This window comes from Paramormyrops kingsleyae, chromosome 7 (assembly GCF_048594095.1).
Source record: "Paramormyrops kingsleyae isolate MSU_618 chromosome 7, PKINGS_0.4, whole genome shotgun sequence".
In the NCBI taxonomy this organism is placed as follows: Eukaryota; Metazoa; Chordata; class Actinopteri; order Osteoglossiformes; family Mormyridae; genus Paramormyrops; species Paramormyrops kingsleyae.
In genome coordinates this window covers 7280297-7302455 of record NC_132803.1, presented here as the reverse complement: position 1 = coordinate 7302455, position 22159 = coordinate 7280297, and the positions used below count along the sequence as shown (strand labels likewise).

Here is a 22159-nt window from a genome sequence, read left to right as displayed (position 1 = left end):
AATCAGGGCTGCCCAAACTTTTACATAACACTGTATAAAGTTTATATATTATACAAAAGATATGTAAGAGAACAAGGTACAGACAACTGTGGCTCATATTTTCTACTTTCATATGCTCTGTAAACTGAGTAGTATACATTTCATGAAAAATGCATTTAAAACATCTATTCATATATACAGTACAATCCAGAGCCGTGAATCATATCAGGTGGTCACAAGGTAGGTCCAACTTCCTGCCTGAACAAAATAATTCCACACAGCAGACATTTTTCTAACTGTTGAGTATGCAGGTGTGCAAAGCAACATGGGTCTCCGTTTTAAAGCGGATTATCGGCAATAAATATCGGCTCACTTTTAACCATTAGCCGATGGCTGATTGTTTCTGTATCAACTGATACCTATATTTGACCAATATAATTGCTGCATCTCTGCACATTTCCTTTTTTTTATTATTTTGATGTGGGGTGCCAAGAGAGGAGTGAAACATTGATTGAAATGCAAAAGTATTGAGATAAAAAATAGTTAAAACTCATCTCACTTTGAAAAGGTTGTAACAGCTGACCAATACCAATTTAACATTGTGGTAACAATATACTGATAAGATCTCACAACACAGCAGGTCCAAGAAAAGACAGAGAGGACGGAAAATGCTAAGTAGTGATAATCCACTGATATCATCATGCAAAACAGAATAAAAAATACCAGAAATTGCCCAAGAGAATTAGCACTTTACCTTGGGGGTTTCTGCAGTTTTTGTGGGCTTCATTTCTTGTGATCTTTGCTTGACTTCAGCTGACGCCTGGGTAACTGCAGACTTTGCAGCCGCAGCCTTGGTTGAGGCGATGGGTACGTCCTATAAGATAGGCCAGCACGTGCTTTTAAAACCACAACGCTGTGGAGGGGACACCATTCAACCCTCTGAAAAGCCGAACGATAAGAGCAAGAAGACCAATGGAAAACCCAGACAGCGCCGGAAAACCACACACGCAATGTTGCAAAGAAGGGGACAGGTACACCTCATCCAGAATTTTGTTCACCAGACGGATTCAGCCAGTAGTTAGGAGAAAGTACAGTTCTATTAAAGTCAGATGTGATGAAGACATGAAAATCGATGAAGATGTTAGAGGCATAGAACAACACAAGCCCGCTTTGCCATTTAGGCCAAGGAGGTGAGCTATCTACCTTGGACTTCACCTCCATATTCCCCTCGACTGCAGCTTTCCCAGCTGATGCAGATACTCCACCAACAGCAATTGCACTGGCTGCTCCAGCTGCTACTACAGGCTTTGTAGGATCAAGTGACTCAGCTTTCTTTGATGAGATGGTTACACTCTATAAGACAGGTGACGGGCATGCTCTTACCAAACAAAAATGAGAAGACATGAAGAATGAGAAGGTTATAGTAAAGCATATTAAAAGAAATCGGAAGCTAACAGCTAAGAAATGGAGACTGAAGAGTCAACCGAAAGTCAAGTAGAACCGTAAGAAAGCAGCTGAGAGGCATGAAGAACATCATCATTAACCCCAAAGAAAGAGGAAGGAGTCTTTGAAAGCTCAATTTCTGACCCTAGTCAGCCATAATACGTTGGAAATGAAAAATAATCTTAAAGACGACTGGCACAATGAGCCACTTTAAATGTACAAGAAAGATGGTTAACAAAAGGAAGAATAAGGAAGAGACCCCAGAATCGAAGTCAGGAGCAAAGGCAGTGTACAGAACAGGATCAAAGGTTCAAAAGGTTCAACCTTGGGCATCCCTTGCGTAGTGTCCTGAGGCTTAACACCTTCCTGTTTCCCCTTGGCTGGTCCAACATCCCCCGGACCAGCAGCAGAGCCTGCACCAGCTTTTCCAGTCGGCGAGGTTAAAGGAGTGGCTTTACTGGGAGAGGCCGATGATGTCTATAAGAGCAAGGCAGGAACCAACTTGTACAAAGAGCGCAACTGAGTGAGGACCAGCCCTGTATTCAGAACCCTTGGCAATATGTAATAATACGCGATAGTGATGTATTTCAGCACGTGGCACCTTTCAGCTTTTCCTCTTCTCATGACGCAACGTGGCAGAATCACATCAGAAAGCCTTTTGCGCACACAAAGGTACAACCCAACCATTTTTTAAACAAGAGATTATAAAACTTTGTTCTTTCAAAACTACATGTAACTAGCAACAGGCCTTCAAAACAACCGGTACAACTTGCCTGAAGTAGGTGATGAGGAAGAGGAAACCCTCAGATCTGCGGTATGCGGTCTGGCCAGTACAAAAACCAACCCTGACTGCCCGTCTCTGGCAGCGACAGCTTTAGGGCAGACAGTGCCGCCTCCTGCCATCAGCTACCAGATCATCTAATCATACGCGAACACTTCCATTCCGCTGGCTAGGAAACCTTCTGTATTGTGCAATTCAAGATTGGAAACATCTGTCACATGTAAAAGGTAACCAAAATTTAAGCAGTGATGCATAAATGAAGCATTAACATAAGTATTCATAAATGTGTGGTCATCCAGGACAGAGAACAACAAAATCCTATGCAACTGCAGAGGACAAAATTGGACATAGCTTATACCACTTATGCAGGTATAGAAAATGTATAATATAAATATCAAATCTTATTCTATGCTTCATTCCTATGCATCCATGTCTTTGTGGCTGCAAATGTGTTATCCAGCTTCCTCTAGGCAAGTTGATCATTCCACTCGGTTGTGATTTTACAAAATACTTTAAGACAATTTTCTCCTCCACACCTCATTCTGACTTGACTCTGGAATGCTGAAGCATAGCTGGTTCAGCACATCTGTCCCTTTAACCCTTTCACTCCACATTGAGCTTTCATGCTTCTATTACTGAGCTCTATGGGACTGGCTTAACTAGGTTAGATACCCGTACAAACAAACAAATAATCATTGCATATTATTTGGGCTATGGAATGTAATCAGAACAGAACAGAACAGAGAGAACTATAGACAGAGCTGAGGCTCAAATCAAACTCGTGCTGAGCCACCTATTTCATCAACGAAGCTAAAATACATAAGCCAAAGTCCATCATCCATCCATCCATCCATCCATCCATCCATCGATACATACACCTTCCAACCGCTGAGCTGGTCAAAGTATGCGTATAAAATATATACATATGTATATACATAAAATACATAATATATATGGTAGATCTCATTTGACATCCATTCATCTAATATGCTGAAAAAATATTTTACAGATTTGGCAAAAAAAATTATCCAAAGAAAATAGTATTACAGCAACAAAACTGCAGTAATGATGCATTTAGCAATAATAAATGACTAATATCTGATTAAAATAGATTTTACTCTATTATATTTACTCTATTATACTCTTATATGTGCAATGCTACCCAAATGCCATGTCATCGACTTACAGTGTCCTTTAAAGGTTCTGTCTTCCTGTTCATAGGAGAAATTTTTGTGAAGCCTACTAAATTTCTGATGTCAATCTAGAAGCAGAAGATGATGTTCAACACTGAAACTGAACCGCCTCAAAAGTTGCGCTGCTATATAAAGTTAGATTCAGTCATACACAGACGATTTTTTTAAGTGCAGTGTGGGTGGTTTTTTGGGGGAGGAGTTTATCTTATATCCTGTTGTGTAACCTGAACAAGGAGAACCCTTATGACACTGGCTGTTTGTTTGCATTTTAGGCTGACTGTTAAAGGAACACTATATGAAAAGTGATTATCAGCAAATTTATATTTGCCGTATCCTTTTCACAAAAACAAAGTATGAGAATATTCCTTTCATTCTGTATTTTGCATGTATTTCAATCTGATACCGATTATGGTTTATTTTATTGACTAGACACAATATTCCCTAGCCGATAATCACAAGGTGTAACAAGATCTGTGACCTTACAGTAATACACCATCACTGAATACAACATATTTAAGCTTTTAATGTGCCGAGTTGTTTTCTGTCATGTCACTGCAGAGAAAGGGCAGTTTGTGCTTCCATATAAAGAGGTTTTCATGTCTGGCTGTTTTAAAGTCTCTCGGTCCCCAAGGCTTTTAACGGGCTGCGCTGCTTTCATAAGACAGGAAAGCCTGAACAATGTGAGCAGAGGGTGGGTGGGGTTATACAGGAGAGCTGCGTGTCTGCAGCGTGTACCTCTGATTCTGCGGGCTTGGCACCGGAGACCTGCGACGCAGCGGTGGATGCAGTTTGTTTGGGCTGCGACTGTGGAGAGCAGAGAGACAAAGGGAAGGTGAGATAGAATATAGCCTGACATCAGCAAATCCACCCACTCACCTACAGCCATTCATACTGCAATAATGCAGCGTTATAACAGCACTAACATGCAGAACCCAAAGGCTTTCCCACTTTGCTGAGAACAGAGAAATAAAACCAATTACTGTCATGATACTGTCATGCCATAACAGAGATTTCATTCTTAGCAGGAGGAATTAAGGAACTACTTAAAAGGCAATAGTCTCTCTTATTTGTGCTTCATAATTGAACAAATAAATTCACTAATACATAATAATACATACTAATAAAGACCTGATGCAAGAAGAAACTGATACTTCGAATTCTGATGACTGATATAGGAGGATGGTATGGAAAAACATTGAAAATAACCACGCATAAATTTGCTCCACATTTGAGCTTTTCAATGAAGAGGTCAATAAAACCAGAAGTTAATAAAACGTCCAAGTGTAATACCAAAATGCCAAAATAAACTGAAGGAAAGAAAAAGAATAAATATCTTAAAATCTAAATATTAAATAAACTGTATAACTGAAGAGAGCTAGACTTCACTGCAGACTGTGCTGGATATCACTACCTACAGAGGGTAGTGTACAATTTCATAGAACCATCCCACACCTAAAAAGTCTAGTCTTTCCATAAACATTTGCACACACATATTGGCTAAACACAGGTTACTTTTTTGGGATCTGACAGTACATTCCTGTCATTTAAAAATACAGACGGGCAATAGGATATATTGTGCTTTTTTCAGTAATTTGCTGGATAATGCTGTTGCCATTATTTGATTAAATGCATTGTGTAATTGAAGCTATTAAAAAGGCAATTTTTAAGACGGGAGCTTACACTATACAGTGCAAGTGCGGTAAGGAGAAAGTACGGCTTTCATCCCACTGATTTGCTACTAGACCTAGATCTTACAGTAAATTGACGTTTGAAGTTAGCAGAATATTTGCATAGTGGACAATTATACAACAGTAAAAGAACAGTGAGAGCAAATGCAATAAACTCATAAAACCTGCAGAAGAGGTCAATCAGCCCAGCCAACAATTTTAATCACACACATATGTGCCTGGACACGCCTGCTTTTCATGTATTTGTCTCTATGTCAGCCATTTTATTTACCTTATAATAAAGGTTTCGAGGTAATTATCTAATACATATTCGCAACAACCAAGAGAAGCGTTCAACATCTCAAAGTTTTGTCAAATTTTATACTATAATATAAAATAGTCCCCTTTTGCTTCTGTGACAGCGCTGTGGACTCTAGGCTTTCATTCATCCAGCTTCGAGATGAGGCCAGCTGGAATGCTTCTCCAACATTCCTGAAGGAGTTTCCACTAGCTCTGGGCTACCTTGCTTATCCCAAACCAGCACTACAGGCTTTAGGTCAGCGGATTGTGAGGCCGGGTCATCTGTCACAGCACTTCATTCCTTTCCTGGTTCACGAGATAATACTTATTACATAACTTCGAGGTGCGCATAGGGTCATTATCTTGTTGAAAGACAAATGATTTTTAGTAGGTGTGTCCAGACTTTGACTGGCACTGCATAGCAATTCCTACTGAACATACATGACATTTAAAATGTCTAATGTTACACCGTCATTCTTTTACCCGGAAGGTACAGATGCTTTGTCTAAGGGCGCTTTCCCACTGCACCAGGTACTATACGTTTGGTACTTTAAAAGAAAGTGTGGTACTTCAAATTGTTGGTTTTTCACTGGCGATAAAAACTGGTACTGGCGCTGAATAACATCAGAACTCCAGGCAGAGTATTTTTTACTGAATTGGAAAAATTAGTATAGAAAATTACAGGGCTGGGCGATGTGTGATATTAATACCAAAATTGCACAGTATGCACATCCTTACTTGCAAATACCGCAATATTCATATGATCTGAGATCAGGATTTTCATACTTTCACACTGCCCAGACATTTTTACTTTGCCATAGACAAACAAAACTTAGTAAGCGTCGCAATTTTAATGATTATTCCTTTTCAAGATTATCTAATATATGTTTAAAAATCGATTTAAAGTTTACCTCCACTGCACAACAATTTTCTTTCTTGCCATTTAAATCACTCCTAGATGTGTTTGTGAGAAATTTATGTTGAACTACTTTTTTGATTTATATATACCCCAAAATAACATTGCGATATTTGAAAATTTCCCAATACCGTGCTGCCCTAATATATTATACAAAATTATTATTTTTTATTTCTTGTCATGCCGTCTTGATCTTTTTTGAAATGCTGCATTTCAAAGGCCTACTCTACATGAACTGTCCCATTATAGGCAATATGCCTTTTTCTGCTAACACTTAAAAAACATACAGATATCAGCATGATGTTATAACAGTTGACCACTAAAAAGAACCTTAAATCGCTGCTTTTTTGGGTACTTCATTGACCGCCGTGGGGAAATTCTGTTTATGCCTCCCCCAACTTGCTCTCTGTAGGTGAGAGTAAGCTGGCCATGAAGGGCAGCCACCCACAGCAGCACACTGGGAGTTGGGGGTTAAGGGTCTTGCTCAAGGACCCCCAGACGTGCTGAGACCTTCTGATCACAGGCACAAAGGCTTAGTCATAACAGATATCCTAAAGCAAGGCAAAGCAGTGCAGTCATTCACGCCATTACGTCATAGGCTGTATTCCCAATCATATACCACTGAGCATTATGTATTTTTGCCCCAAGCTAACATGCCTACATGCCAACACTAAGCCCCAGATCCAGAGCCCTACCCAAGAACCAACACGGGTTTGTTTTCTGGACTGTTCCCTACTCTCCTCCCTAGATAAACTCGTAATTCCTTCCCCAAATCCCTGTACAATCTAAATCTGCTTTGCATCTCTCTCGAGCAAGTCTTATAATCAATTATAAGCCAGTTGTCAAATATATGCCAATTACTTTATACACTTCAGTGCGTGATCAGTCAAATATGTGCAAAATGTAAGGATAAAGGACAAACTAAATGAACCTGTACTCATTTTTGCCCTATTGCCACTTCATATAGGGACATTGTGCAGGGCTGTCTGGATTGTAAAGTGAGTGACAAACTGATAAAGGAGTGGCTGGTGTGACTCATAGCGACAAACATACCTAAATCAACACTGTCTGCTGAATAGCAACAGCAATTCATCTCCACAATCCGAGCCCTTTTCTAATACGAGATAAATGCCTATACTAGTCATCAGAGTAAGAAAAATCACCACAAAAAATGCTGAGACCTTTTTAACCCTAAACACAACATTGTACACAAGAGCTTAAATACACTCCTACTGTCACATGCCACAAATTAAAAACACCCCTTGTCAATTGTATGGCAGCACAAGCCTTAAGCTCACTTTTCACTGTTGAATTGCCCTTGTAATCCACATCAATACACTGCTTTTATTTTGTTATCGTGAAGGTGATCTGTAAAACCGTGCAGAACAAGAACGAAAGTCGATGGGACAGACGGCCCGAGCTGACAGGTTTTTCCAGGTCAGGGATAACCTGCAGGTGTGTGTGTGTGTGTGTGTGTGTGGGGGGGGGGGTGTTAAATCGGACCCTGATGTATCCAAAACACAGCAACTACGCTGTGAATAAGAGAATCGTGTTTATTTTTTGGGTGGTCCTGCATCCTTCTCTCTGGGCTGTCAATTGGCTGCGACACTTCATTCCCACATGCTACCAGTTTGTCAGCTGAACTAAATTTCTATGATTTACAACTCCCTCAGAGAGCCATTGAAGGTGAAGAAAATGAAATACAGAGCTGGGAAAGGGGCAAAACATTGAGAAAAACTCCTGAGTTTGAAGTCGTAAATTTACGAGAAAGAACTAAAATATTTATTGCGTGATAAACACTTGCAAGTTTGTTCTGTCATTATAATAGTGTTAAGCAGCACACATGTACCAGGGCATATCCTGGGATCTAAGCCCAGCACCACTTATGCCTAGTTAACCCCTCGACAGCATGTATGTTTGTCATGTGCTCTTCATCTTACTTGTACGTCGTTTTGGAAAAAATAAACTAAATAAATTAAATAAAAGTACAGTAAATGTAAATTGTGTGCTGTACTGCAAACCTAGCGATAACTCTGAAACGTTTATTGTTTATAACTGTAACCGGTTATGATCAGTTATCGCCATATCGCTCACCGTTGCCATAGCGTAAGAATTTGAACGCATGTACAGCACTGTGTGAAAGTCGTAGGCAGTCAAAGGAAATGCATTTTAAATGATCTTCATGTTGATGTAAAACTATATTATTATGTCTAGAAGAATCATCTTGGCCATTTCAAAACCTCTCCTAAACTCACCCCAGTATTTGCAGCAACCATCTGAAATGTATTTTTTTATATATTGACCTCTACCCAACCTCGTTTGAGTAATCAATACCTCATCAATACCTCGAGTTATGCAAATAATTAAGTCAATCAAGTTTGGGAACCGAATCAACAACAACAACAACAAATTTATTTTTGTATAGCGCATTATCACAACATTACATTGTCCCAAAGCGCTTTACAGCATCCCCACCCAAAGCCCCCAGTGAGTAAGCCATAGGTTACATGTTCTTCTAGGCATCCAACCAGATATCAGTAACTTTTTGAATAGCAGAAGAAATTCTTGATTATTTGTTATCGTGTTACTGTTAACTTGCACAAGTTTTAATGTTAAATTGTTTCTTTTCTGATCAAATACACATTTGCTGCCTAGATAAATAGCCTTAAACATTTTGTTTGACTGCCTAGGATTTTGCACGGTACTGTACAGTACCAGTAAAAGCTTTGACACACTAAGGTGCCCACAAAGGAGAGCTGTGGAGTGTTACATCACATGATCCGGCCACCTGACCTAAATGCAGTAGAAATGCTTTTGGAGAAGTTTGATCAGAGTGAAGGAAAAGCAGCCAATAAGAGCTCAGCATATGTGGGAACTCCGTCAGGGCAGCAGGAAAAGCATCCCAGGAGGCCACCTCATGAAACTGGTCTAAGTCTGTGGGGGGGCAAGGCCCCAGTAATGGGATCACTCTGCCAACCCAGGGATTTGAACTGGAAACCGTTCAAAGTTCAAAGGCCCAACCTACAGAGCTGCCCCCCACCCCCCAACAAATCATTTTTTTGTCTAATAATTTTTCAGTCAGTACATAACTCCATATATCTTATTTTATAGTTTTAATGTCTTTATGATTATTCAAAAATGTAGATAACAGTACTAATAAACCTGGGTGTGTGTGTGTTCAAACTTTTGACTGGTGCTGTATGTGCAATCATGTAATCAAGAATTTCCGTCTGGGATCACTGAAGTCAATCTAATCTAATGGGCTATAATCCTATCGGAGATGCCGCCCCCCCCCCCCCCCAGCAACTCAACCCCAGACCCTGACCAGGATTCATGATTAGATGATGGATGGTTATACTATGCAGAGGCTCATGACATCTCATGACTCTTACCTCGCAGAAGTGGTTACATGTTGCTGCAAGATAAAACGGAAGCTAGGGGAGCCTTGGCCTGAAACCAGAAAAACCAATATAATGCCCAGGTATCACCAAACGATCTACGCACACAGAGCCAGGCGTTGCATGGGGAATATTATTGATCCATAAGGCACGATAAAGTGTCAATACCTCAAGTTCAGTGTCATATCAGCCTCAAGGAGGCATTCATATACAACAAACGCAAACATCTTATCCGTGTGCCGCTGCTATGAGTTTGCTGTGCTGCGCATTAAATATATGTAATAATAGACAATAACTGACAGCAAGAGATGGCTGACTTGTTTGAGCTCAAATCAGAAATTAACTGCAAGAATACAGAGACCATTCTCCACAGCAGATGTTTACTCGTTTCTTTTTGCTGCACAAACCATCAAATTCATGGTGGCGTGTGAGATCACACGGTTATGATTCTGTCCTCTTCAACTGTGCATTGTTATTTATTGTTAAACATGACAATCACTTGAAGTTTATGGGAAAGTGAAAAGGCACAAATATTACAGCATTACAGCTCATCAGCGTCCAAATCAGATTTAATAACCAGTTCAGACCCAGAGCTGCCAATGGAACCATCCCAACACAAAATTAGAAAATGTATCTATTCTCTACATAGTTATAAAATTGCTTTTAAATTGAACTGCACATTAGCAGCTAGTGCTAGACCTAAAGCGAACCATATTTTCCCAAAATACTGAAACAAGAAGACGACAAGAGAAGCAGAAAAGATGTTCCCCCGTGGATATACATGGATACAACTTTACAAGGCTCATTTGTGCCCTATAATCGGTTTGGAAACTGAAAATTCCTAAACCAGAAACACCACTCCACCATTATACTGTATGCCATGGGCAAAATTCCAAAAAAGCAACCTGTTTGAGACCCACAAAACTAAACTCAAAAATAAACTCTGACAAATACGCACAGGCATTATGAATGGGAATCGGTGCTTTGTGAAGAGATAAGAAACCAAAAAATCTATTATTCAATAAACCAAGACAAGCAATCAAAAGATGAGACAAAGACATACAAAGGTGATGAGGTATAAGGAGCCGGATAAGACCCTCATGAGGAGGGGACAGGGACAGTGGGGGGGGGGGGGGGGGAGGGGAGACACCGGCAACTCACAGCAGAATCTTGACTAAGATATCCAAAAATGGCATTCAGAAAAATAAATGGTGCATATTGATTCTTGAGGTTCAGATAATGGAAGTTTTGTAAATAGAACATTCACAAACAGATGGACCGTGTTCCTTAGTCAGTGCTTGCATGTATTTTTAAACAGCAGCATAATTAAACAGGGCGTCACAGCACCAAAACACTGAAGCATCATACGCACATATTGTCAAAAACATCTCGGACAACCGTTTTCTCATATAAAATGTTTTACCAGGACCTTCAATATACGATGCAACGTAATAGCCATAACTAGAATGAAATCAGAGGAAGGTTTTTAAAAAAAGAGGCCACATTCATACTGTGGTGGGCCTTTCCAACGGTATCTTAGCTGAAGACGCACTACTGGCCTGACGAAGCACAGGGGTGTGGTTACTGACTGTCTGATAGCAACCAGCAAAGGGAGCAACCAGCGTCAACAAAAACAAAAGACAACCCAAAATGACTATGGATGTTATTTCTTTATGTCATACCATGCCTGGCATCTGTGATGGAGCTTAATGGGGAGAAAAGCCCCACCCAAAAAGGGTGTAGAAAAGGTGGAACGAACGTAAGGAGAAAAATGCGAGCAAGACCCAGCAGCACATGGAATGTCCCACAGGCGGGCAGACAGGGGAATTAGGTCGACACACCGCATTGGCACGGAGTTTCGCGTCTTCCAAACCTGCTGCATTGAGGGGCAGGTCTCTGGAGAGGAACAGAGGCCTGAACTGCTACAGGCTTGGTCTGCTGTTCCTCTTTAAGAGATGATGACTAATGCTGGGGCACAGAGACCCCACCCCTCAACCACAAGCAGCAAAAGCTGCAGACCAAAATAACAACGATGGCGTGCATCGAGAAAACAAAAACTTTTGCAAACTTGCATCTACATTCTGAAAAGAGTATTGCAGACCATCTGTGGATACACTAAATGATATAAAACAGTATTCAGGTATGCAATGTTGCCAGGCGGACAACTGATAAACATTCATGGTTTACTGAAAACAACACACAAGCTGAGATGGATCCTACGGAAAAAACCAAAAGAAGCGTTTAGTGTGTGGAATTAACACTAATGTTATAAAGAAAGTAGTGACAACATATTGGCTTTAATGGGGGGCAATCGCCACTCTCACATAAGGTAAAAGCAGCTTTAAGAGGAAATGTTAAAGCAAAAACGTGTTATTTCCAATGTCAGATTACAGAGAGTCGTAGTAAACAAGAATATGTGACCAATATTATAATAAAAGCAATGGATGGAGGTGGCAATCCCGTTTCCACTGGGATTCAGCTCCTTTTTGGGTTCCTTACACATTGCTGGGACCAACATACTACACTGTTCTTCTCAGCACTTCAGAAGACAGGAAAAGTCCTCCAACACACCAGAACACATGAGTGCACCGAGCACTGACAGGTTAACAATGGCTTCCCCTGCGGTCACACAGGAAATGAGATTTATGAAGTGCTCACGGTACATACCATTAGTGTGTTTTTCTGTAAATCTGGCTCTCTAGGTCAGTATATAAGTAAATCCAGTGCGAGTCCCACAGGTCCACAGGTTAGCCGGTCTAATTCCCCCTCAGAGTTTATTAAAATACAAGTATCCCTCAGACAGCACTGAACAAGAATGAAGGAAAAAATATAAAAACACTCCCAAAACTAAGACTTTAAACAGGCCAGTGCCACTCAAACCACACCCCTTCTCCCACAATGCTTTGCACCACCTCTGGCCAACCACTGGCTGACACAGAATCCTGGGACCGCCTCCTCCCAGTGCAGGCCAGGAAAAATAAAACTCCACACACATGCTGAAAGTTGTTTCTGGTGAATAAGATACTTTATTTTTGTAATTTTTTAACATAGATGCAAATATAAAAAATAAACTCCTAAGTTTATTTAGTAAAGTATGGATGACGGTGGAGTGGCAGATGAGGTGGCTGGAAGAGCTTTGAACGAAGGGCTCTGGGTGTGTCAGGGAAACTCAGTGCATTGGAATCTATGCCGAATGGGCCAAACATTCGGGGGGGGGGGGGGTCACAGAAATGCACCACATGAAGCTGAGGAAAGCCCCCCTTCCCTTCACACTTAAATGTCAGGAAAGGAAAGGGAAAGGAAATGAAAGACAGAAAGAGAGAGAGGGATAAGAGGAAAGCAAAATGCTGAAAGAACATGAGGAAAACTGAGAAAAAGAATAAAGAAAGAGAGAGAGAGAGAAGAGGTGGCAGAGAGGGAGGGAGTCTGTTTTCTACAAATGCACAAATTTGTAGAACTTGTTCTTGGTTACAAGCCAGCTTTTTTGTATAAAGGCATTAAGACAATCAAAACTATGAATGACTCCAAAGTTTGACAAATGGTTACAGAAACATGATATGTTTAACCGGGAATTAAACCTGATAAAAGGGCAGACATTTTACAGTGCATATCCAAAGTCGACATAGACCGACAAAATCAATGGCTGTAACTTTAAAGAACTTTAAATGACTCATACTAAAGAAACAGTGCCCTCTGCTGCTCAAGAAAAAAAAAACATCTCAATTAACTTGTTATGTTTCGCTTATCATGTGTTTTTCCTTCTACCTATTGGGGGAAAAATTATTCAGTGAGCAAACCCTAATAATATCATAAGGTCAGTGACCAGAGCGTGACATAACAGTCACAGGACAGTGTGCACGTGCTGTGTCCGCGGGGAATACCACTGAATCGCCCGTCCATCTAAACACTGCTTCTGGGCAGGGAAACCGGGGGGGTGGGAGTCCAAATTAACTGTATGCCTTTGGACTGCGAGCGGAAACGACAATACCCTGAGGAAAGCCAGACGATATGGGAGAAAACGCAAAGTCCACACTCACAGAGTAGGATCCAAATCCCAACCCTGTAGATATGAGGCAACCCACTCAGCCACCGTGCCCACTGAGCCACAAACAGGAAAATAATTAATATTTAATTTCATAAAAATTACGGCATTAATATAATTGCATGAGCAATAATGGCACACCCTTTGGTACGATTCCATAAGTGTCGCAATGTTTCATGACATGTAGAATTTTAATCTGAATGTAACCGTCCTGATCTTCACCGTGGGAATTTTTCTCTCCCTCCTATCCCGGCAGTGGCGTAGGCAGAAATTGTATTTTGGGCGGGCCATTGAAAAAGTGAGCGGGCCTATATTTTTTCCTAGAAAAAATATTACTTAAATAATAATTAAACCTTAGAGAGTAGAAAAAATAATAGACAAACAAACTGCAAAAACACACCTTTATTTTGCAATATTCGGCAAAGGCAATAACAAAACACCGTCTGACCATCATGTTCAACAGTGCTCAATAAAGGCTGGACAAACCACCAGCATAGACAATAACCTGTCTATTTTATTCAGGTTAGTCAGCAGTGCAGAGCAGACAGTTCACCCGAAAATAAAGTAGGCTAAAAGTAAAAGAAATTAAAATAATGAAAACTCTCAGCAGAGAACGGTTTGAAATAAATAAATCCGGTTTATATGAATATATATTTTTTAATACATTTGAATAATAAAAATGAACTAAAAATGTATTTTGATCAAACTTGCCTGGGTGGGCCAGGGAGTAATGTGGGCGGGCCAGTGCCGCCCTGGCCCATTACTGGCTACGCGCCTGTATCCCGGTGAATAAGTCTGAGACCCTTACCTTAGTGAAACCACTTTATGGTGCCGGACAGGGAACCATGCATTATAAGTATCCAGCAAGCATTCCTAATAGATAACCTGTATTAATCCACAAGGGGGAGACAAGGTAACTATGAAAAATATCAGCAAGTTTGAGGGTGTTAAGAAAGAAGCAGACTTCATGCAGCTGTGTATGGACTACATGATGCTAACATCGAAAAACAGTTATCCACACAGGCAAGTGCACAGGGAGGATGCAATAAATTAGTAATAAACAAGCAATAAACACTCTAGCTACTATTTGAGAGTTCTTTATGTACTTTTACTGAAACAGGTATTTTGAACTGTCTGACCAGTACCAGAGCATGTGAGCGGAGTGGAGTGGAGCGGAGCGGAGTGGAGCGTGAGCGAGGAGCGGAGCGGGCGAAATTTGGTCAGAACGCGGAGCGGTTTTTTAATTAAGGATGGAGCGGTCGCTCTGTCTCGCTCCGATACCGCTCACACTACGACTCTGAGGCGTGCGCAAATCTTCCCAGAATTCATCTGTACAATTATCAAGATTTAGATCCGCTTTGGAATCTAAAAAGATCTTTCTCGGAAACATGAGTGTGCTATAGTGATGGGATTTATGGCTCTTTGAGGGGATCCGGATCTTGGCGATCCGTTCCTTTTAAAGAGCCGTTCAAAAGAACGGCTATTTTGGCTCTTTTAAAATATTTAGTCAGTTTTAAGAAGCCAGCTTGGGGGCATCTCAGTTTATCCTGGAAATAATCACTGGGAGGAATGATGAGGTGAGATTTGTAGTCAAATAATTAAAACTCAGATATCACACACCAATATCTGAGTTTGAATTATTCTGAAATATTGATTATTACCTCATTTGTCATGTGTGGACTATATTCCATATGGTTGCACAACATCCCTCTGCTTAGACAGTGACATCACTATTTTGGATTTACCTTTAGTACAAAGTGTGTGTATGTGTAAAGCTACGTTGACTTATGTTATTCATACAATACCTACTCACAAATAAACATCATAAACAAAGCCGGCTGCAATGAATTTCTGTGCAAAACAGCTTTTACTACAAACACTTCCACACAATGTGGAAGTGAAGGATGCGTGCACAACTATCATCATGCTGTTAGGCAGTAGCACCCCTGCGCTGGGTGCGCCCCTCCCCCTATAACTGTTCTGTCTCGCGGAGGAGCTAATTTGTGTAACACGCATAGGAAAAAAAGAACGACAGAAAGAACGGCTCCCCTCCAGCCGCTACTCGGCTCCCATCGTTCATGTTTATGAGCCGTTCAAAAGAATCGGTTCGTTCGCGAACGTCACAACTCTAGTGTGCTAAGCGAACACGCGGAGGCCAGAGCAAAACGTGAGCAAGTTTTATATGGTTGTAGCATATCAAGTCTATAAAGTAAATAAAAGTATAAAAGCCTATAATTTGGTAATCAAATAAATTAGTTTGTCATTCAAATTAGGTCTAATAGGATTTTTTTAATTCACGTAACGCTGTCAGTGAAATTTTTATTTTATAGAGAGAGACGCAGCAGCAGCAGCATCAACAGAAAATAACTGAGGAATTTAAAACGTGGATGCGCTTAGCCTGTATATTCTTTAGGCTATTAAGCCCACTGATTCCTTTATTTTTAAGCCTATTTTGTGTGGAATGCCATTGCCAAACCTGTCCATTTTTGCCTATATGTTGTTTAAAAATAAATATTTTCTATTCTGAGTGCCGTTGCTCACATTTCTTTATGCTCCACTCCGCTCACATGCTCTGACCAGTACCAACAGCAAACAAATGTATTAACACATGAAAAAATGCTGTACATGCTACAGCATGTTCATAATATAAAACACATTGACTTCATATGAATCAGAGCCTTTCTGAGGTATAGGAGCTGGGGTGCAGCCTGAGGAGGAGGCTAGTGTATCTCAGCACAGGCACACATGCACAGCACTCAGAGTATGCACACACAGCCACGCACACCAAAGCACACGCACGCACATACACGAACAAACACAAGCACGCACACATAGGGATGTACACACACAAGCACACACACATAGGGACGTACATACGCAATCACACACACACAAACACACACATGCATGCATACACACACAAGCATGCACACACAAACACACACATGCACGTGCGCAAACACACACACTGTGGGGATGTCCCCAAATGTTGTTGGTTTTTCTCCAAATAATTTTGCTTAGGAAAAATTGAAACCTGAACACATGTCATTTTGTAATTCTTTATTTTGTCTGATGATTTGGACGTTACATTTCGGTCTTTTTTCGGGGGGAGGGGAGTGCAGGAAGCATCCCACCAGGTCTTTTTTTGGGGGGAGGGGAGTGCAGGAAGCATCCCACCAGGTCTTTTTTTGGGGGGAGGGGAGTGCAGGAAGCATCCTACCAGGTCTTTTTTGTGTATTGAGCTACATTGATTTTTTAATTCCTTATTACTCCCTACATGCTACCACACTACTTATTGAGTAGGTGATTGTGGGGTGCCAGTTCATCGCTGGGCATATGCGTACATACACAAATGGGGCCTTTAGAAGCACTGGTACCACTGACCATGTTGTAGGGAACAGGAAGAGGAATGAAATGGAGTAGCTGCCCCCATACTGCGTGTGAGAGGATTGCATGCTCACCCTATATCATGTGAGTGTGTCTCCTTTTCCATGCAGCTAAGCAAAACCAGAGTGTGTGTGTGTGTGTGTGTGTGTGTGGATTATGTTTATTTTACATTGTGGGGACCAAATGTTCCCCACAATGTAGTAAAAACTTGTTATTTTGACATTGTGGGGACCATTTTTAGATCCCCACAAGGACCTGTGGGGACCATTTTTCAGGTCCACACAAAGATCTGTGAATGCAATCAAAAAACTAAAAATGCCAAAAGTCTCGTATTTAGTTTGATTACTTATGGTTAAGGTTAGGGCTGGGTAGGGGTTAAGGTCATTATCTTGGGATTACATTTTTCCCCATATAAATGAATGGCGAGTCCCCACAAAGATATTATTGCAAACCTGTGTGAGTGTGTGTGTGTTTCTGTGATAATACACATTGTAGGGACCCTATCTTATTTTGACTTTGTGGGTACATTTTTTTAGGGCTGGTCTGAGTATTTCAGAAACTGCTGATCAACTAGGGCAGTGCATCAGCAAGAATCATGATGCAGAGATTGCCATTCAATATATTGTGATACTGTAAGCGATGCAATATATTCTGATTTTTAAAATCTAATTTTACAAAAACTGTCATAGTATAAAGAACATACCATCATATAGCATAAAAGTAGAAAAGTTTACTTTTTAAATGCAATCACCTATGGGATCTGCATTTGCATTTATCACAGTCCACTTTATCTTACACATATTAATACTACTTTTTGTGCAGTTTGAACAAAGAAATACCCATACCAAAACAATAAACAAACAAACAAACAAATGTGTTTGCAAGATTCATGACATAATCTTGCAAAGGGCATGGCTCTTGTCAATCTCCATAATGCATTCTTTATTGTGGAAACCAAAATGAGGTCACACTTCAGCTCTGTACACCTGAGCTGGTCTAACTCGGATTCAGCCATCGGTGATAACATCACTAGTCAGCTAGGTTAGAGGTGTGCCCTCATGCTACTTCCTATCATAGATAAGATACCTTCATTGTTACTGTAAAATGATATCTCTTTTGGAGCAAGCCTATAGATGCCGAGATAAGGAAAACACTATAAAAGAGTAACACTAATGGAAGATAAATGCAAGTATGATTCATCATAAAATAGAATATAAAATATATACGCCCAAAATAAAGAAGAATAAATAAGCAATAAATTAAATGCAGGTACTGGAAGCTAAGAAACCAGTAGCACATATTGAGAGAGGTATTACACAACAAAACAGTGGCATTGGAGAGCCACTGCACCTATGCAGGCCGCCATCTTGGTTCACATTTCTCAGTTTGTGTTGCAAAGTCTCACAAAACTAGCAACCTCACCACAGAAAACAAGCCCAAAATAGGCCCAAAATAATGCAAAGTAAGTGAAGAAATCAAACCGAAAAATAAGCCCAATATACATGACCGCATGGAACATTGTCTGTCCTGTGTTTGCCATATTATGGGTGTTCCTTGTAAATATAACATTCATACAACAGTAACTGAAATACTGGAGGCATGGTTCTAAAGTTTAACTTTATCATTTGCTTTTGCTATTCTGACAGTAACTGCTTATGGTTTGCCATAAACTAAATATAGTCCTTTGTAGCACATTTACAGAAATTTCAGGATAGTGTACACGTAAATATTTCAACACAATGAAAATATTTGAGAGCAATGCAAAATTATGCAGTATATCAGCATAACAAGAGCACTTAATTCACCTTATATCACTCGATCAAATTTTGGCCAAAAATTAAATTTAAATGAAGTGATGCAAAATGTTTTAAGTGCTTAAAAATTAAAGTGAGCTAGTCACAATGGCTGAAACTAGCCAGCAAGGAAACAAGTGAGTTAATGTGTAAATCAGGAGAACAATGCAGCAATACAGCAGCTTTAAAAAACCTGAAAAGCAAAGTCTGTTTTACCAGCAGTATTTATCATGGGGACTCTCCCTTTCTGTATGAATAAACAGCGACGCTTTTGAAAATCAAAATACCATCAAAATGCCATATTTCGCAATATCATCCATGGGCAGTATGACAGTATGAAAAATTAAATAAGACTATGACCAAGATTAACTTTATTGATCCCAGGGGGAAATCACTACCCAAGCATCTTTACACAGAGCGTAAAATGAATGCAGCCTTTGATGGCATGACGTTGTTTACGTTTTAAGCTATTTTATGTACATAAGTTTGTCAGTTATCGAATTTCTAATCATTTGATCAACGATGGGCTGGGTCTGTACTCTGTAGTACAACTGTCATTAATATCTGAATTTCTTAAAATGATAAATTTATTATAAAAATTTGTATTAGGTTAAAAAGCCCTAAAACTGCAACCTCAAAATAAGAACATGTCCAAAAAAACTACAACCTTTCAATTTCAGAAAAAAGAAAATGACTTGGCAACACTGCTCAGTTAACCTTGTTACACTGGAATGGAATAGTCAAATGGCTGAAGATAAAAGTGTTGAAATCTATCTAGTGCTTGGAGGTTTAAACAACTCAAAACGAACCACCGTTTGCCACAAATCTTATGCAAATATTATATGTAAATGATCAATTTAAAATCATTTCAGTGTTTTAGAGAATCGATACAGTATCAGAAAACATAATATCATGATATTCAAGTGTATCAATATCCTATGATCTACTGGGATTGTCATACTGTACACAACCATCTATAGGGTTTACAGAGAATGAGCCAAAAAAAAAGAGAAAAAACACGCAGTGAAGCAGCAGTTCTCTGAGTGAAAATGCCATGTTGATAGCAGAGATCAGAGAATGGCCAGACTGGTTCAAGCTGATAGACAGGCAACAGCAACTGAAATAACCACAACCAAGGAATGCAGAAGAGCATCTATGAATGCACAACAGGGCAAATCTTGAAGCAGATTAGTTACTGCAGCAGAAAACTGGACAACTGAAGACTGAAAAAACGTTAGCAGATAAGAGAAGTTTAAATTTTTGTTGCGACCTTCAGATGGTAGGGCCAGAATTTAGCGTAAACAACATGGAAGCATGGATCCATCCTGCCTTGTATCAACGATTCTGGCTGGTGGTGGTGGTGAAATGGTGTGGGGGGTGTAATGGTCTGGGGGACACTTTCTCAGCACAGTCTGGGCCCTTTAATACCAAGTGAGCATCATCTAAATGCCACAGCCTACATGAATATTGTTGCTGACCATGTCCATCCCTTTATGACTACAGTGTACCCAGCTTCTACTGGCTACTTGCAGCAAGATAATGCGCTACATCACAAGGCTCATATCATCGCAGACTGGATCCTTGAACATGACAGTGAGATCACTGTACTCAAATGGCCTCCACAGTCACCAGATCTCAATCCAATACAGCTCCTATGGGACGTGGTGGAGCAGGAGATTCACGTTGTGATGTTTCAGCCGACAAATCATGTCAGCGAGGACCAAAATCTCTGAGGAATATCTCAAGCACATCGTTGAAATTATGCTATGAAGAATTAAGGCAATTCTGAATGCAAAAGGGGGCCCAACCTGGTACTACCATGGTGTATCTAATAACGTAGCCAGCGAGTGTGTGTGTGTGTGTGTGTGTGTGTGTGTATCAGGAATACAAGTTAGGCTTCAGGTTTTTTATGATAATCATTTATTTTAAATATTAATTTACATTTTCATTATTTTATATGTAGGTATTATGTTGTACAACACATGAAAATATGTAGGTATTTTTGTATGATGCATGCAACCAGCTAGTCATCGCACAACATGTCGTCTAATTCATGGTGTTTTTTTGCGTGATTTTGAATGTGGTGTTATGTGAGATAAAGACTTCTTAAGCTTGGAACGAACTCTTAAACATCGGGGCAATATACACATCTCCGGTAACAGATGGTTTTTACCGCTTGTACGGAATACTGGAAGAGATAACGAGAGCACCGGCGTCTCCGTGGATTACCCTTGCAGGCGGCAGGCGTCGGAGGCGGAGGAGGGAACGCAAACAAAAGAGGGGGTGTCGGGCTGGCCATTTGGCTCGGCTAAAGAGAGCACCCAACAGACCACCCAACAGACCACCCAACAGACCACCATTACCCAGTCTCTTCATGGCCAACACCAGGTCTCTGTGCAACAAACTGGATGAGCTCAGGCTGATCATATCATCCCGATCAACTACTACTAAATTTGTCACGGTGGCAACTGGATTCAATTAACTTGTTTACAAAATATCTGCTGCTGTGTTATTTGCTGATGCAATTGAGCCACACACACAAACACTCGTATTCATATCTTTGTGGGGGGGGGGGTCTATTCATTTCTATGGGAAAAACCATAATCCCAACTATGACAACTTTAACCTCTACCAAGCCCCCCAAACCTTACCCATAGGTTTTTTTGATTGGATTTCATTGGATTTCCCCTGCGGGAAATTTGCCAAGCTGATCTTAAAGTTTCCCCCTGTGGGGACCAAAAATGTCCTCACAAGGTCAAAATAACAGGTTTCTACCACATTGGCATTTGGTCCACACAACGTAATATATACACCACACACACACACACACACACACACACACACACACACACACGAGGTGATTGTAGCATTAATCAAATTCATCCAAAAAATCATTCTGACAGCTCCTGTTAACCGGCCTGCCAGGTTTTACACATCAGGGCTGAACCAAACTGTAGCAGGTCTACTTTCAACAGCACGACATTTGGCAGACCGCACACCTCCATGTTACAACGCTACAGATACCCAACAGTCACTCTGGACTACATTATACGAAATATACTAGAGATTTTATAAGTACATAATAATCTATCTACAAAACTACCAATGTTTGTTATTAATGAATCACATAACTGATTTCTATATCCAAAGACAGACCAATATTGCCCAATTATTCAACTTGTCATGCCATCATTATTGTCATTATATTGCACCACAATCATGCATTTTCAGGTTTAGACAGATGACAGTCAACAGAGTTA

General features: G+C 40.3%; 1 protein-coding gene across 14 annotated transcripts in view; it reads right to left on the bottom strand.

Moving 5' to 3' along the window:
• The window catches only part of cast (calpastatin), a 56285-nt gene that overhangs the window by 23712 nt on the left and 10414 nt on the right, over positions 1–22159 (bottom strand). For 4 of the 14 annotated variants that reach the window (XM_072714159.1, XM_072714158.1, XM_072714171.1 and 1 more), the window contains exons 2-5: positions 4132–4200; positions 1747–1899; positions 1183–1332; positions 734–853 (exon numbers count right to left, since the gene is read on the bottom strand). The exons of 1 other annotated variant lie outside the window; for it this stretch is intronic. In XM_072714159.1, the coding sequence (XP_072570260.1) occupies positions 734–853; positions 1183–1332; positions 1747–1899; positions 4132–4200 (492 nt within the window). Of the gene's footprint in view, positions 1–733; positions 854–1182; positions 1333–1746; positions 1900–3389; positions 3537–4131; positions 4201–12344; positions 12515–22159 lie in introns of those variants that run through there. 9 more of the 14 variants (XM_072714165.1, XM_072714163.1, XM_072714168.1 and 6 more) reach the window with 7 other exon arrangements.